The following is a 15,827-nucleotide window of genomic DNA, read 5'->3' on the forward strand; positions in this document are numbered from 1 at the left end:
TGTCTCAAAAAAAAAAAATAGGTAAACAAATAAATGAAACGGAGGCTGAAATCTCAGGACAAGAAACCTGTGTCTCAGCAACACAGGCTTTATTTCTGTGTCTTTCACTGGCTCCCCTGAGAGTCTCAGCAGAGCTCCTTGCAGGCATTCAGCCCATGCTGACTCCTGCTCAGGGCAGGGGCTGGTATGATGAGCAGCAACTCTGACAGAGCAGGGAATCAAGTGGCCAGTGGGGACGTCAAGACGGGTCACTGCGGCCCAGGTCCACAGGGTGGCTGACCGAGGCCTCCTCTCCAGGCTCTGGGAGACTCTGGACTCCATCCTCATCCCCATCCTCATCCTGCTCCTCATCCTCACCCTCATCCTCATTCTCATCTTCATCTTCAAGCTCGATCTTATCCTGGCCCTCACTGTCCATGTCCTTGGACCTGGGGGGACTGGAACCCATGCCAGTGCGGGTGGACACTGACAGCCTGGGCTCCAATGGGCTGAGCTGTCGGCTGGCTGGCAAGTCGGTGTAAAGAGAGTGGCCGGGGTCTGTGGTCTGGTCCTGGGTGGCGTAGGTGGCCAGCTCCTGCTGCACAGGGGGTGTCTCTGGGCTGTGGTGGGAGGTGCTGAGCGGGAAGTCCTGCCGGGCCCTTTTGACCTCCTCCAGCTTACGCAGCAGGCAGCTCAGATGGGTCTCCGAGGACTGGTGGATGCGGGAGCCTTTCACCTTCTTTAAGCCCAGGGAAAGGTCCCTGAGCACTTGGGTAACGGGGAAGGAGAAGAAGCCCAGCTGCTTATTGAGGTCCTTTTCAAATTCATACTTGCAGATGATCAGGGAGGCTGCCTGCTGGGTGAGGAAGTCAACGAGCTCCTCGTAAGAGCGGTTGGAGAAGTGGGACATGCTGGACTTCGACGAGATGGAGGGCAGTGGCTTCTTCTTTGTGAACTTGCTGCCGATGGGGCTCTGCATAGCAGCCGGGAAGGGAAAGGGACACATGTCACACCTGGCGGCCCCATCCCTCCTGCCATCCAGTGACATCCCTCCCAGCCACTGTGCCCTTCTCAGAGCCCTGCCAGCCCTGCGCATCACAAACATGAGTGGGCAAACTTGGTGTGACAAACACACTTGTTACACGAAGGGTATACAGCCTTGCCACATCTGCTATGCTGTCGCACTCAGCTGCCCACTCTGCTCACCTCACCATCACACCTCCTACACCTGTTGGGCCTGGGGCAAGGGCAGGGACCTGTCACAGGGTGAGCCTAATCTGAGCCTTGACAGCCAGGTTCCAGCAGGCTCCTGCCCAGACCTGTGCTCAGAGAGAAGCCTGCAGGGGCCTTGAGTTGAGGGACTGCTAGAGACCCACCAGGGTGAGGCCACCGACGTCTTGTACTCATCCCCTGTGTACACTTCCCCTTGGCAAACTACAGCGACTGGAGAGTACTGCTCAAGGCAGCTGGATTCCAGGGAGCAAGACCTCGGAGGCAAGGCCCCGGCCCGGCTAGGGCAGCTGTCCACAAGAGACAGGGCCCTTCACCCCCACGTGGGAGGGTCTCTGAGATTCATAAACAAACGTTCGAAAAATGCCCAGCATAAAAAATAGCCTTTATTCATCTGTGATAACACCTGGTAATAGCTAGGCCAGCATTCCTGGGCTCCCATCAGTTTAGTCCCTGTCCAGGAGATTTCCACAGTGCAGGGCAAGAGACCTTGGTCTTGAGCACCTGCCAGTGCCAGTGGCTGCTAGGAGAGGTGGGCCAGGGAGTCCTTCTCCTGCAAACTCATGCCTGGTCCTACTTTCGAGGAGGTCACCTCCAGACACTGAGGCGGGAGATAAGGCAACTGAGAAGAGCTTGGGGAGAAAGTAGCAGGAAGAGTGGGGACAGGGGAAGGCAGACGGAGGTGTGACAGGGCCCCTGAGGTGGCCCTGGCTGCAATCCACCTCCACCACAATTCCGGGGGCAGGCAGAGTGAGGTGCAGGCCCCGCCAGGGCTTGGCCCTCTGGCTGGAGCTCAGGGAAACAGGTGGGTTTTGTAATTTGGGATCTGAGTCAGGCACCTCTTTCCTGGAGTAGAGTGAGGAACTGGGGACATTGGGCTTCTCCGTGGGTGTCACCTTGAGCTTGAATCTGGTGGCCACCTGGGCACTAGACATGGAGGGGTAGCCTCCTCTGTCCTTGTGTTTTCTGTGAGGCATCTTAGGGCTGGAGGCTGTGGGATGGGGGGAAGCATGGGGCTGCCCCGTGTTGGTGGGATTGGTCGGCTCAGAGCCCGGAGGCTGCAGATTGCTCTGTCCCTGCAGCTCTGAGGTGGGCTCCAAGCTGGTGGGGAACAGAGGGCGGCCGTCACAGCAGCAGGCACCACGGAGCTTGTCCACAGCCTGACTGACCACGCTCTGCAGGGCGGGGAACAGGTGGTGCTCGGCCAGGAAGTTCAGCATGCGGTGGGGCTCACGGAGCGGACAGTAGCCAGGCAGGTCGAGGGACTCCAGCTGGCTCAGTAACGACTTCAGCTCCTTGTTGAACTCCTGCTTGTGGAAGATCCATTCCCGTTCTCCAGGCCTCAGCTCTGATGCTTCAGGCATGCCAGAGCTTGAGCCCAGCAGCCCTGAGAACCAGGATGGGGACTGCTCCTGGGTCCACTGGCAGCTGGTCTGGCTGCCCAGCGAATCCCACAGCAGGGAGTTTCTCTGAGTGCAGGACTGATTGAAGCCTTTCTGCAGAAAGAGGGTGATTCTGAGAAGTGACTCTGACCCTGGTCCTGGGCTCTCCATGGGAGTCCACCCCACCCAGCCACGGCCCCGCTCTTACCCCTTTCCTCTCCAGCTGTAGCAGCCGCTTGAGGTTCTTCTCCAGCAGGAGTTTGTCCCTCACAGGTGGCAATGAGCCTAAGCCTTGGGCCCCCAGGTCACTGTCCCTGACATGGGGGCCCAGCCAGCCAGCCATGAGGCTGCCATGAGAGTCAGACGTGGAGCTGGAGCTGGATGGGTAGTTGTTGGGGTGTCCAGTGCAGAGGCTTGGCTGTGCACGGTGCCGGTGCACGGTGCTGAGGCTGGGCCGGGCACGGGCCCGCCGCCTACCACTTGGCACCTCCACTGGGTCCTGCACCTCCACCAGTGGCACCCCAGCCTCCGTCTTCATGGCAGCCATGCGCTCGGTCGCCTCCTCCACCACTGTCTCCAAGCTGTCCAGGACCTGGCTCTCAGTCAGGAAATCCAGAAAGTGGCCAAAGGGCTGAGGGTGCCTCTTGTTTCGGCGTTGGCCCTGGAGCACTGAGCTGCCACATGTGGATGGTGGGTGTGGCACATGGCCCAGCTTGGAGGCTGGCCCCATTTCTGGGACCAGTGGCTTCTTGGGTGGCTGCACCTGGGCAGACGGGCATGTCACAGTGGGCAGGAGTGCCCTACAGATGAAGGTTCTCTGGGGTCCTCCTAGGGTAACACTAGGAGCTAGGTGGGAGTGAGTGGTGGAAGAAGCTGCATTTTGGAGTCTGGAAGCCCTGGGTTTGGACTGTGGCTCTGCCACCTACAGACTGATGACAGGGTGCAAGATGGCCCCTCTTGAGGTCCAATTTCCTCATCTGCAAAGTGGAGGTCTATTCAGGGTCACCCTGAAGCTTTCCTAACACTTGCATTTCACACACACAAGTGCTGGCTAAGGAGTCTGCGAGCCTGCTACTGCCCTGACAGGTGGCAGGATGAATGATCATGAACCTCTCAGAGTCTCCCTCCAGCTCCTCATCTGTCCATGCAGCAGGCCAGCCCCGTTTCTGTGAGACGGAGTTTCACTCTTGTTACCCAGGCTGGAGTGCAATGGCGCGATCTCGGCTCACCGCAACCTCTGTCTCCTAGGTTCAGGCAATTCTCCTGCCTCAGCCTCCTGAGTAGCTGGGATTACAGGCACGCGCCACCATGCCCAGCTAATTTTTTGTATTTTTTAGTAGAGACGGGATTTCACCATGTTGACCAGGATGGTCTCGATCTCTTGACCTCGTGATCCACCCGCCTCGGCCTCCCAAAGTGCTGGGATTACAGGCTTGAGCCACCGCGCCCGGCCCCCATTTTTAATTTATAAATTATTTTCCTTCCCTTCCACCCTCTCACCTTTTGGATATTAAAATAGTCTCCCTTTTGTTAAATAATGTTGATGGTAGATATTTATAATACAATGAATTGGCAAAAAAAAAAAAAGCTGGCAACACTTATGTAAATAACCCAGCTGTTCCACCTTTTTTGAGATTTTACAGATCTGTGAAATTCAAAAGTCTGGACATTTCTGTCTTTAAACAATTTAAAGCAAAACACGTCTTAGAAAGACTTAGTAAGTGGGAGAGATGGCCCACTGGTATCATCTTTTAAGATTAGGAAATGTAATTATGCTCTAATTTGGAAATCATCTGAAAGACTTCACTTATTTATCTTCTCTATCAAGCCCTTTGTCTTGTTAATGCTCTTCCTCTGCGGGTTCTGCATGGCTTTCTATCCTACTCAGCATCAAGTTCTGATTTTTTATTTGTTTTGTTTTCATTTGATTTCTAAGTATTGTTCAATGACCCCTCCCCCTGTGATATGGTTTGGCTGTGTCCCCACTCAGATCTATTCTTGAATTGTAGCTCCCATAAGCCCCACGTTGTGGGAGGGACCCAGTGAGAGGTAATTGAATCATGGGGTCAGGTTTTCCCATGTTGTTCTCCTGAGAGTAAATAAGTCTCATGAGAGCTGACAGCTTTATGAAGGGGATTCCCCTGCATATGCTCTCTTGCCTGCTGCCATGTAAGACATGCTTCTCCTTTACTTTCCAACACGATTGTGAGGCTCCCTAGCCATATGGAACTGTGAATCCATTAACATCTTTTTCTTTATAAATTACCCAGTCTCAGGTATTTCTTCATAGCAGTATGAAAATGAGCTAATACACTCAGGATAAGTTGCATTTTCTAAATAAATTCCTCAAATAAAAATTATTCTACAAGCTCCTTATTGTGTAATATCTCTTATTTACTTGAATTATTGAGGGCAATAATCTCTGTCATGTTTGTTTGTTTTCTCTCCGATTTTTTTTTTTAAAGAGTAACAATCTGTGCTCACTTCCGCAGCACATACACTAAAATTGGAATGATACAGAGAAGATTAGCATGGCCCCTGGCAAGGATGACATGCAAATTCATGAAGCATTCCATTTTTTTTTTTTTTACTTAAAAAAAAAGTAACAATCACATTACCAAAAATTTAGAAAAAATTTAGAAAATCACAAAATAATCAAAGAGGTGAAAAATTAAAATAAACCATAATTCCACCAACTAGAGATAATCATTGTTAATATTCTGGTCATATTCAACCAATCAGGAAATCATACCATATACACTATCATTAACTACTCTTTTAAATCGGATTTTTAAGATGTGAATAGACTACACTCAGGGATATAATTTGTTTTATAACCCCTTGGCTCAATTTATTTTTAAGATGAAAAGTTTAAGAATCAGTATCTCTTACTTATTTCTTAGCTCCAAATTAGAGCAGAGTATAAATAAATAAATAAATACATGCAAACAAAAAGCCAACCACATGCTAAAAATTGAAAGGTCATAACAGCTCTATCCTTTAGCTATACAGTATAATCCTTTTCTGGTTAAATATTCCATTTAAATGTTATTCAGTTTTACATTCTTTATCACGTTTATGTTTTTCTTCTTTGTTTTTAAGATAGAGTCTTGCTATGTTGCCCAGACTGGAGTGCAGTGCTGCAATCACAGCTGACTGTAGCCTCAACCTCCTGGGCTCAAGCAATCCTCCCACCTGAGCCTCCCAAGTAGCTGGGACTACAGGTGTGCACCACCATGCCCAGCTGATTTTTTTTAAACTTTTTATAGAGATGGGGGTCTTGCTATGTTGCCCAGGATGGCCTTTAGCACCTGGGCTCATATGATACTCCCACTTCAGCTTCTCAAAGGGCTGGAATTACAGACATGAGCCATTGCATCTGGCCCTTTATCATGTTTTTTGTGACTATCTATTACAGGGAACTTTCCGTGTGTTGAGTAGGCTGAGGTTTACATTAACTTATTGTTTTAAACAAATGATTATACAAAACAAAGATAACTTAGGTATGTGCCAGGCTAGCAATCCTAGATTCATAAATTTCAATATTAGAAACACTTGAATTTTACTTTACCTTGAACAAATTTGACACAGTGACTGAAGAGAAACACTGGGCATATAGGTTAAGGCAGCATTGTAACACAACAAAAGGAATGTCAACACTTCAAACCTAAAGACAAACAAAAAGAATATTAACAAATCCCTAGAATTCTAAGGAGTCAACTATAAAAGAGGAGACAGCATTCCTTGGGGAGAGATATAACGTTACAGAATAGATGTGCACATTATAAGCACACCAATAATGAAAAACTAAAAGGACTTTCCAAGTAACAGCCATATGAAACTTGTCTTTAAAATTCAATGTTCCAGCTGACATCTGAAGCAAAGTACAGTGACAAATCTAGATCTGTTTTTTTCTTGTATAAAATGACTCAGTACTCAAATAAACTGTCACACACAACTCATTAAACATTATTTATAATATACTGAAATAATTTTTTTAAAAAATTAGTGTAGTAAATAAGAAGGTTTATCCCCACAGCATACCTATTCTGTGCTGTCAGCATCTCCCTTTGAGGATGAGGTCCACTGTACACAACTTTTGACAAACCGTGCTGGGATAGAGCACTCTCGGTCAGAGCCATGGACCCAATGCTGGAAGGCTAGAGAAAAGACATTTGAATAAAGAAAAAAAAAAGCTATTCTGTTGAAAAGGTGATATTTAGAATATTTACACCACTAAAATAGCTACCATGAAGAACATCATGTATCTTAAACATATTTAGGCTGCCTACAAAATTTTCTGCTCAAAGATTTAATAAATAATTTAAAAACAAACCAAAAATGAGAAATAAAAATTAGTTTATTTTCAAAAATTCTGCCAAGAAATACACAGTTGCCACACACACACACACACACACACATACACACACACAAAGTAGCTATCCATCAGGAGTAGTGAAAAATATTTCAAAAAGAATACTTTCAGTAGATCTCTTATTATCAGGTTTCAGTCTGATGTTCAATTATTTGTTTCTAATCTCAATTTGGAAACTGTAAATACTTTGTGGGTGTTTATATTTTTGAAGGTACTAATAAACTGATCAATTTTTTTCCTAAATAACTAGACTATAACTTGTGGCAATATCAAAATTTAGGGTCAACAAACTTACTATGACAAAATGTCACTTACTTCATGATATACAGATGGTTTGGATAAAGATGGAATTGTAAAACTCAATACTTTGCTATGTCCCTGTTTGTCAACTATTTCCTATAGAAGTGAAAGAAAATAGATTAAAATACATATTTTTACTTATAAATTTACAAACTAAATTTAAATAGTCTAAAAAAATGTTTTAAAGACCTGAATAGAAAGGAATTTTAGGTTAATTAAAATCTTAAAACATGATAATCCATTACTATTCATAAACACCAGTAGTTAAACTGTATCTCCTTCCACTTAATATATGCAACATAATTTTCAGGATGGCTGAGATACAGATATAGTGTCAATAATCCTTGAATTTCCTCATGTAACAAGTTATATTTGCTATGATCATTTAAACATAAAATATGTAAAGAAAATGACCTTACATTTCTTTTGCATTTTGAAAGGTACAAAACTTAAGTATCTAGAATACCATACTAATTAATATACAAACTCTACAGTAATGCAAACTGTATGTTAAAACAATGTTGTACACTCTGGAGACAGTCTAGATTTTATTCAACTATGACTGGTGAATATTAGAGTAGATCTTTTCTCCCAAACTTTTTGTGAGGGTCAGAAAACGGAACATTTATAGGCAATGGACTTTAGTAAGTTTACAAAATTTAAAATGCAACACTGATATTTTCAGATATCTCTATAAAAGAAATGAAATGGTCTGATTTTCAACCTTCAATCAATCCATAAGTATAGTTACATAATTACATGTATGCTTGTATGTCTCCCAACCCCCAGAAAGTTGTATTTGGAAGAATGAGCTATGAGTCACTTGATGTATGAAAAAACAAACATTAGCTTTACCAAAATGAAAAGCAGTTGCACAGGTTATATATTTGATTTGTCAGAAAAGATTTTGTTAACTGCACTAAATACAAACCAAATTATAAACCCCTAGAAGAAGAGCTTCAATGCATCCACTGCTATGCACATTTCTGCTGGCCGAGACTGCAAGATAGCACCAAATCAGTTCTGGGAGAAATTGCAGTGTAAATCGAAGCAACTGCTCCTCTCCACTGCGATAGAATTCAAACAGCTGGTGACAGACAGGTTCTAGCAACTGGAAGAAAGAGAAAATGTTAATTTAAGAACTGGACTGTATTTGAATGGAACAAGAAGTATAAAAAGTTTTCTCAGACTGGTAAAAATTCTTAAAATGGCTAAGTTGTGGGAGTTTCTTCCTAAAATATCCTTTCTTCCTGGTAAAATACATGTCAGTATATAAAGGATTGACTATGGGGTTGAAGAAATTGAAATGGGAATCCTGGGTAGTTACTGTCCTATCGCCCTCCTGAGTTTATAATTAGGCAGCATCTGACAGCAATGATTGGTGTGTAAGAGGGCTACATAACTACAGATGCCCCTAGATTTAGATCCCTATGACTAATTGACCCTGGATAATCTAAACAATGCTGTAATTTTATTTTAAACATAATTTGGAGTCACCTATAACCTTTTTCTCTCCGACCACATTCTCAGCATTATCCAGTTAATGAGCTGACTATAACTTTATAATGGGCTTTAACAAATAAGATAGGCAAGGTAAGACCCTCTTATAGGTAAGTATTGTCTTAAAGCATACACAATGATCACACACAGTCATAATCAAATATGTTAAGAGATTCACAAGGTACTGTTCACAAGGTACTGATTTTTCAAGCAAATTATCAGGCTATTTATTATATATATCCAATGAACTATACTTCACTAAGGCAATAAATTTAAATAAATTTACTAAACAGCTTTTCTACTACCAATAATGGTAATGAACAGAAACTAATTTACAGTGAATGTTTTGATTTCAAGTAAGTGAAATATGTAAACTGAATATAATTTAAAGACAATATTGTTTATAAAAGGTATAACAAAAAGTTATGCTTCAATAAACATTGACTAAGTCAAACTAACTAGTCTTTCCTATTGAAAAATTACCTAACTCTGACAGTTAATCTTCTAAAAGGAATCCTTTTTCCATTCTTGAATGGTCTTTAGAGCACAAGAGATGTCCAACGAGGTCATGAAAGGACAACAGAAAAACAGGGGCAAGAGGCAAAGTCATCCCATTCATAGACAGCAAAAGAAGTTTTTAGTGTAGGAATTTGGAAGAATGGGGTTAGAGGTGGCTGGAAGAAAGAAAGATTGGTCAGGGTTGTTTAGCTTTCAGGGTGGAGTTCTTAAAATTTTCTTTGTGGGCCTGCATCAATAATCTTGAATTGTGGCATAACATCCTCATCTCTAAATTCCTCAGAAAGCTAAATCAAGATGGCTTATTGCAAAATTATGAAATCTTATTTGGAAATTTATTTAAGACAATTTGTATGAACATATAATTTTAATGAAAACATACTCAAAAGGCTTTGTAACCCATTTAAAATCCAAAATCTAGAGTTTTTGCCATATGAAAGTACAACTTAATGAAGACAGATTCAAAGGGGAGGTAGAAATATATTGCAACAAGATTAGATGAAATTATGCATGTGAAATTAATACAGATAAATATCAGTATCTGTGTAGTGCATCACAGACTGCAAAGTACTTTCACATAGATAAATCCATTAAATTCCCACAACACTGTAAGGTAAAATATCATTATCCACACTTTCCACAGAAGGAAACTGAGACAAAAAGGCTATCCACTATGACCAAAATCACATGGCTCACAAGGGTCACACCTGGAGCCAGGTATTTTGACTTCTTTACTAACATACCTGAAAAGTGTCAGGAAAGAACAAAATGATATAAAGTGTGGGAAATATGGACAGTGTTTGACATACCTAACTTGACTATATTTGAAGCAAGCAAAGGAGCATTAGAACCTGCTGTGTTCCTAGTGTCTGGGCTGCATTTTTCAGTGTATTTTTTCCTCATAGAAACCATGTCATTTATGGTAGTTAGGTCTTACGGTACTATTAAGAGAGACTGGGCCGGGCGCGGTGGCTCAAGCCTGTAATCCCAGCACTTTGGGAGGCCGAGGCGGGTGGTTCACAAGGTCAAGAGATCGAGACCATCCTGGTCAACATGGTGAAACCCCGTCTCTACTAAAAATACAAAAAATTAGCTGGGCATGGTGGCGCGTACCTGTAATCCCAGCTACTCAGGAGGCTGAGGCAGGAGAATTGCCTGAACCCAGGAGGCGGAGATTGCGGTGAGCCGAGATCGCGCCATTGCACTCCAGCCTGGGTAACAAGAGCGAAACTCCGTCTCAAAAAAAAAAAAAAAGAGAGACTGTACCTCAAGTATATTTCCATGTGTTAAATGGACTTTTATAGGTTTAATGAGAACCTAGTCATCATGTGTCATCTCTCCATTGCAAAATATATTCTGAGTCCTAAACAACTTAGCTGCAAATGGATTTTTACAACAATCCATTCATAAGTAAGAAGTCTGTAACCTAAGAGAGATTTCTAGTGGTAATAGGCATATGACTCAAAAATGCTCTTTAGTGACTAAGTATGGAAAACGTTCTTTAATGACTAAGCAGGAAAAGAGTCAAGTTTGGGTAAACCGAGAAGGAAAATCTTACAAGATTTTTTGTATTGAACAATTACTGAGGAACATCGGTAGGAAAAGGATACGGAAAAGCTGGAAAACACTACTATTCGGGAACCAGCAGCTCCTGGTACCTGATCTCTCCCCTCTTTGGACTCCCGACTCCTAGAACTCCAAGGAGACTTTATGTGGGTCTTTCAAAAAACAGCTGATTTTATAACACACTTAAGCAGTATTAACCTCTACTCTTGTGCCTGCTTCAAAGCTATAGTCAACTAAAAGCACCATTTAAGCCAACTGTACTGTACCCATATAAACTGCCTCTTTATAAGTTTCTTGAACATATCACATATATCTATCACAGGGCCTTTCCACCTACAGTTCCCTCTCCTAGAAGGCTCTTGCCCCTGATTCCACCTCAACTCCTAATTCATTTGGATCTTGATTCAATCACCAATTTCCTCAGTCCCAACACATATTTCCCTTACTTCGTTTTATTTGTCCTTATAGCTTTATCACTGACATAGTATATGTTTAGATATTTGTTTAATGTCTATCTCACCAACTAGAAAACAACTTTTAATCTACAACATCAAGAATTTAGTCTATTTTGTTCTCATAATTCCTAAGTGGTTCCTAACACATTATATGTGTTTAATAAATATTTATTAAATGAATAAAACTGAATAATGAAAAGTATTACTAGTAAAGTTTAAATGCCAAATTTGCTGAACTTCAAATAATACCAAAAACAATGTCTCAAATTTCTGGAAAACAATAATATCAACTTGTTACGAATATTTTCACATTAAGACACAAAATATTCTAAACAGCAAAAAGCTGGTTACAATGTTAAAATAGATTACACTGTCATATTTTAGAAGCCCTTCCAAATATATTTGAAAGAGTGAGTGGTTTTTTTTAAGAATGCAGAATACACACTGTCTTCTCCACATGAATCAGAATAAAAGCATGAAACAAACTAACATGCAAGACCAAACCAGTGCTTCTGAAAGTGTGGTCTGAGGATAATTCACAAACTGTTACCAGTCTTCAACAATATAAATATAGAAATTGAGAGGAAACATTTAGAAAATTTTATAGCACTTAAAGTGCAATAAAATATATATTTAAAAAAAATTTTTGGCCAGGTGTGGTGGCTCACACCTGTAATCCAAGCACTTTGGAGGCTAAGGCGGGCGGATCACCTGAGGTCAGGAGTTCAAGACCAGCCTGACCAACATGGTGAAACCCCATCTTTACAAAAAAAAAAAAAAAATTTCTAGCACTTAATATTGTTGCAACATCCAAGTAAGTGATCAGCAGATAGATTTATCAAAGTATATATCAGTTAGGAAATATCAAATTTGTATGGTGCCTCACACGTGGTGTGAGTTGCATGTTAGTCATGCACTTTAGATACACATATTTGTCTGTGACAGATGATAATTTTTTTCAAAAACTGGTCCATCATCACTAGTAATTTGAGAAATATTGTACTGAACCATTAGAGCTATATTCACTAGAGCTATCTGAATAAAAGAATTGCTATAAACTAATCTAGCCAGTCAAAAATTTATCCTACAAACACTTTCCAAAGTAGCCTAATTAAAACATACTTCATCAGAGAAATAATTTTTAATCCTCTCAAAATAATAAATAATAAATGACCAACAAGATCTAATTTGTTAAAAAACATAAAGCACATGGCTATACTTATCCTATTTGGTGAAATAATTCTAAACTAAACAAGGAAAACAGCTTTTACCCAAATATTTAAAAAGTAAAACTGTTCAAGAAAACAGCCTTCCTGTGCATTTCATACAAATTAAGAAGCTTTGGGGAGAGGGGAGAGATAAGACAAGTATGATTGTTCAATTCAGTTATTCCAGTTAAAGTTTGTTGGCTTGTCAATATACTCCCTAATCCCTTCATCACCTAAAATTCATGATATACACTATAGCATAACCAGTAGGAGTGGGCTATTCTACACCCTTGCCAAAAGTGGTTTAACTACTCAAATAGAAGAAGATTCTCCCTCATTTTGGTAGTTTCATCCCAGAGATACACAGATCCATGTTGGACTGGACTCCAGGGTATGTTACTTTACCACTAAATGTGCTGTTAGAGTCTATCACGCCATCCATCAAACTCAAGTACAAAAGGAATTATGCACTTCAGATCCCTCTCTTCTTTCATATCTCTTTCCATTCCCCCTGACACTGCACATGTTCAGGTTCTCAACAGCTCCCTCCTAGGCTATTGTCATAGCTTCCTAGTCTTCTTGCATTCCATTTTTTCATTTGTCAATCTAACCTCCTTGTAGCCACCTTCCTAATCCCTCAATACAAAAACAGTTTAAGCTACTTAAGGTGGGATTTGAGGCCCACCATGGTTACGCCCTAAACCTAGCCTTCTAGCTTCAGCACCTATCACAGCCTTACTCTCTTCTGTTAACTACTGCATTAGCCTATTCACTTTTTTCCAAATGCCATACCTTTTTATTTTTCATCGTATTTCCAATTTTGTTTTAGTATTTCCAAAACAAAATTGGAAATATGATGAAAAATAAAATAGTATTTCTTCTGTTAAATAATCTATACTATAAAACAATCTATACTCCAGATTCTGGTGCTTGTAAATCCTACCATTTACAGTATTTCTATTAATAGTAGAAATATTATTTATAGATTATTTATTTGATAGTATTTTTAGTATTATAGTATTTTAGTATTTAGTATTATAGCATAGTATTTTAGTATTTAGTATTTAGTATTTTTGTATTTAGTATCACAGTATTTATGGTATTTTTAGTATTTATAGTTTATTTATTTTACAGTAAATAATCTATACTCTAGATTCTAGTGCTTGTAAATCCTACCAGAAATACTATTAATGGTAGGATTTATAAGCACCAGAATCTGGAGTATAGATTATTTTACTATCTTCAAACTAAATGGGCAGTGGGGCACAGTGCCTCATGCCTGTAATCCTAATACTTTGGGAAGCTGAGATGGGTGGATTGCTTGAGCCCAGGAGTTTGAGAACAGTCTGGGCAACATGGCAAAATCCCATAGTCTTTACCAAAAATACAAAAAATAGCCAGGTGTGATGGCGCATGACTGAAGTCCCAGCTACTGGGGGGACTGCAGTGGGGGGATCGCTTGAACTCAGGAGGTCAAGACTGCAGTAAGCCATGATCACACCACTGCGCTCCAGCCTGGGCAACAAAGTGAGACCCTGTCTTAAAAAAAATAAATATAGGGCCAGGCGCAGTGGCTCACGCCTGTAATCCCAGCACTTTGGGAGGCCGAGGCGGGTGGATCACGAGGTCAAGAGATCGAGACCACCCTGGTCAACATGGTGAAACCCCATCTCTACTAAAAATACAAAAAATTAGCTAGGCATGGTGGCGCATGCCTGTAATCCCAGCTACTCAGGAGGCTGAGGCAGGAGAATTGCCTGAACCCAGGAGACGGAGGTTGCGGTGAGCCGAAATCGCGCCATTGCACTCCAGCCTGGGCAACAAGAGCGAAACTCCGTCTCAAAAAATAAATAAATAAATAAATATATATATACATATGTGTGTGTGTGTGTATATATATATATACACACATATATATACACACACACATATATATGTACATATATTACACATATAGGTATATAAGTTATAAAATATATATATTTTAGCCATCTGAAGAAAGAAAACACTGTGGGCAAGAGAAAAGACTGGGAAAGGTACTAGCCAGACTAAACTATTTGCCATTCCTTAAACGTCTTGCATTTTCTGAGGCCCCCATATACTATCCCCACTGCGTGAAATATTCTTTTACCTTGCCACCTGGAAAACTTGTGCTTATGTGCAGACTTAATTAAGGATTGCCTTGAAACCATGTGTTTGCTTATTCTCTCCCACTTTCCTCTTTCTGGATAAGGACCAGGCATTACTCAATTTGATTCTCTATTGCCTAGCAGAGCTGATGGCTCATAATGAGCACTCAGATACTTACTGAATGAATAAAATAAAATGTAGCAACCCAGACTTTTCAAAGCTACCTCCAGCAAGAGAGAAAAAGAGAGAAAATGCTCAGAGATGGCTTTTGGAATATGGTAATAAATTATATTTCTTGGCTTGGGGAATCGTACACTAGAGTTCATTTCATTATTGTTCTTTAAACATCATATACATTTTCTTACTCCTTTATATATATTTCACAATAAAAAATTAAAAATCAATCAAGTCAAAAGTACTTACCTCACTTTGTGGCTCCTGGATAACTTTATAGAGAGACGAAACTAAAGAACTCTTGTCTTTCAAATTTGTGGCATAATTTGATAAAGATGTTTCTGGTAATGTCTAAACAAATTTAAAAAAATACATTTTATTTTTATGAAATGTCCAGAATAGGCAAATCCACAAATGCAGAAAGTAAATTAGGTGTTACCAGAGACTGCAGAGGGGAGAGGAAGATTAGGAGTGACTAACAGGTGTAAAGTTTCTTTTTGTGGTGATAGAAATACGCTGGAATTAGATACTGGTGTTAGCTGTACAACACTGTGAATATATCAAAAACCAACGCATGCTTACCTTAAAATAGTAAATTTTATGTTAATTATATTTTGACAAAAATTCAAAATAAAACAAAAAATGTATTTTATCCTCTTATCATCAACAAGAACATAAACTAACATCACACTTCATCTTTGATCATAGTTTGGGATTAGAAATATAAATATAGGCCAGGTGTAGTGGCTCATGCCTGCAATCCCAGCACTTTGGGAGGCTGAGGCAGGAGGACTGCTTGATCCCAGGAGTTCAAGACCCGCTTGGGCAATATAGTGAGACCTTGTCTCTACAAAAAATAAACAAAATTAGCTGGGCATGGTGGCATATGCCTGTAGTTCTGGCTACTTAAATGCTAAGGCGGGAGGATGGCTTCAGCCTGGGAGGTCAAAGCTGCAGCAGCAAGCCATGATTGTGCCACTGCACTCACTCCGGCCTGGGCAACAGATTGAGA

At 41.1% G+C, this 15,827-nt stretch overlaps 2 protein-coding genes and 1 non-coding gene across 6 annotated transcripts in view; 1 reads left to right on the forward strand and 2 right to left on the reverse strand.

Annotated features, from left to right (window-relative positions):
* Nucleotides 1–15,827, reverse strand: part of FAM126A (family with sequence similarity 126 member A) — a 132,912-nt gene that overhangs the window by 33,506 nt on the left and 83,579 nt on the right. For all 4 annotated transcript variants that reach the window (XM_037737900.1, XM_017526973.2, XM_017526976.2 and 1 more), the window contains 5 exons: nucleotides 15,065–15,166; nucleotides 8,198–8,377; nucleotides 7,282–7,362; nucleotides 6,636–6,751; nucleotides 6,163–6,258 (listed from right to left, as the gene is read on the reverse strand). In XM_037737900.1, coding sequence (XP_037593828.1) covers nucleotides 6,163–6,258; nucleotides 6,636–6,751; nucleotides 7,282–7,362; nucleotides 8,198–8,377; nucleotides 15,065–15,166 — 575 coding nt within the window. The remainder of the gene's footprint in view (nucleotides 1–6,162; nucleotides 6,259–6,635; nucleotides 6,752–7,281; nucleotides 7,363–8,197; nucleotides 8,378–15,064; nucleotides 15,167–15,827) is intronic.
* Nucleotides 69–3,697, reverse strand: LOC108303201 (coiled-coil domain-containing protein 116-like). The gene is made up of 4 exons (XM_037737967.1): nucleotides 3,632–3,697; nucleotides 2,800–3,513; nucleotides 2,049–2,705; nucleotides 69–952 (listed from the first exon to the last, which is right to left on the reverse strand). The coding sequence occupies exons 1-4, from the start codon at nucleotides 3,695–3,697 to the stop codon at nucleotides 239–241; spliced, it is 2,151 nt and encodes a 716-aa protein (XP_037593895.1). The 3' UTR covers nucleotides 69–238.
* Nucleotides 5,068–5,173, forward strand: LOC119470963. The gene has a single exon (XR_005199950.1). It is a non-coding gene; the product is annotated as a U6 spliceosomal RNA (small nuclear RNA).

Source organism: Cebus imitator, unplaced genomic scaffold, assembly GCF_001604975.1.
Source record: "Cebus imitator isolate Cc_AM_T3 unplaced genomic scaffold, Cebus_imitator-1.0 Scaffold45, whole genome shotgun sequence".
Classification (NCBI taxonomy): Eukaryota; Metazoa; Chordata; class Mammalia; order Primates; family Cebidae; genus Cebus; species Cebus imitator.

What these genes read in the sequence shown, in the direction of transcription:
- LOC108303201 (XM_037737967.1), bottom strand. Translation starts at nt 3,697, where the DNA reads ATGATCATTCATCCTGCCACCTGTCAGGGCAGTAGCAGGCTCGCAGAC. An exon ending in ACTCCTTAGCCAGCACTTGT is followed by an intron (nt 3,514 to 3,631) that starts GTGTGTGAAATG and finishes ATCAGTCTGTAG; the next exon opens with GTGGCAGAGCCACAGTCCAA. An exon ending in CACTCTACTCCAGGAAAGAG is followed by an intron (nt 953 to 2,048) that starts GTGCCTGACTCA and finishes GCTGCTATGCAG; the next exon opens with AGCCCCATCGGCAGCAAGTT.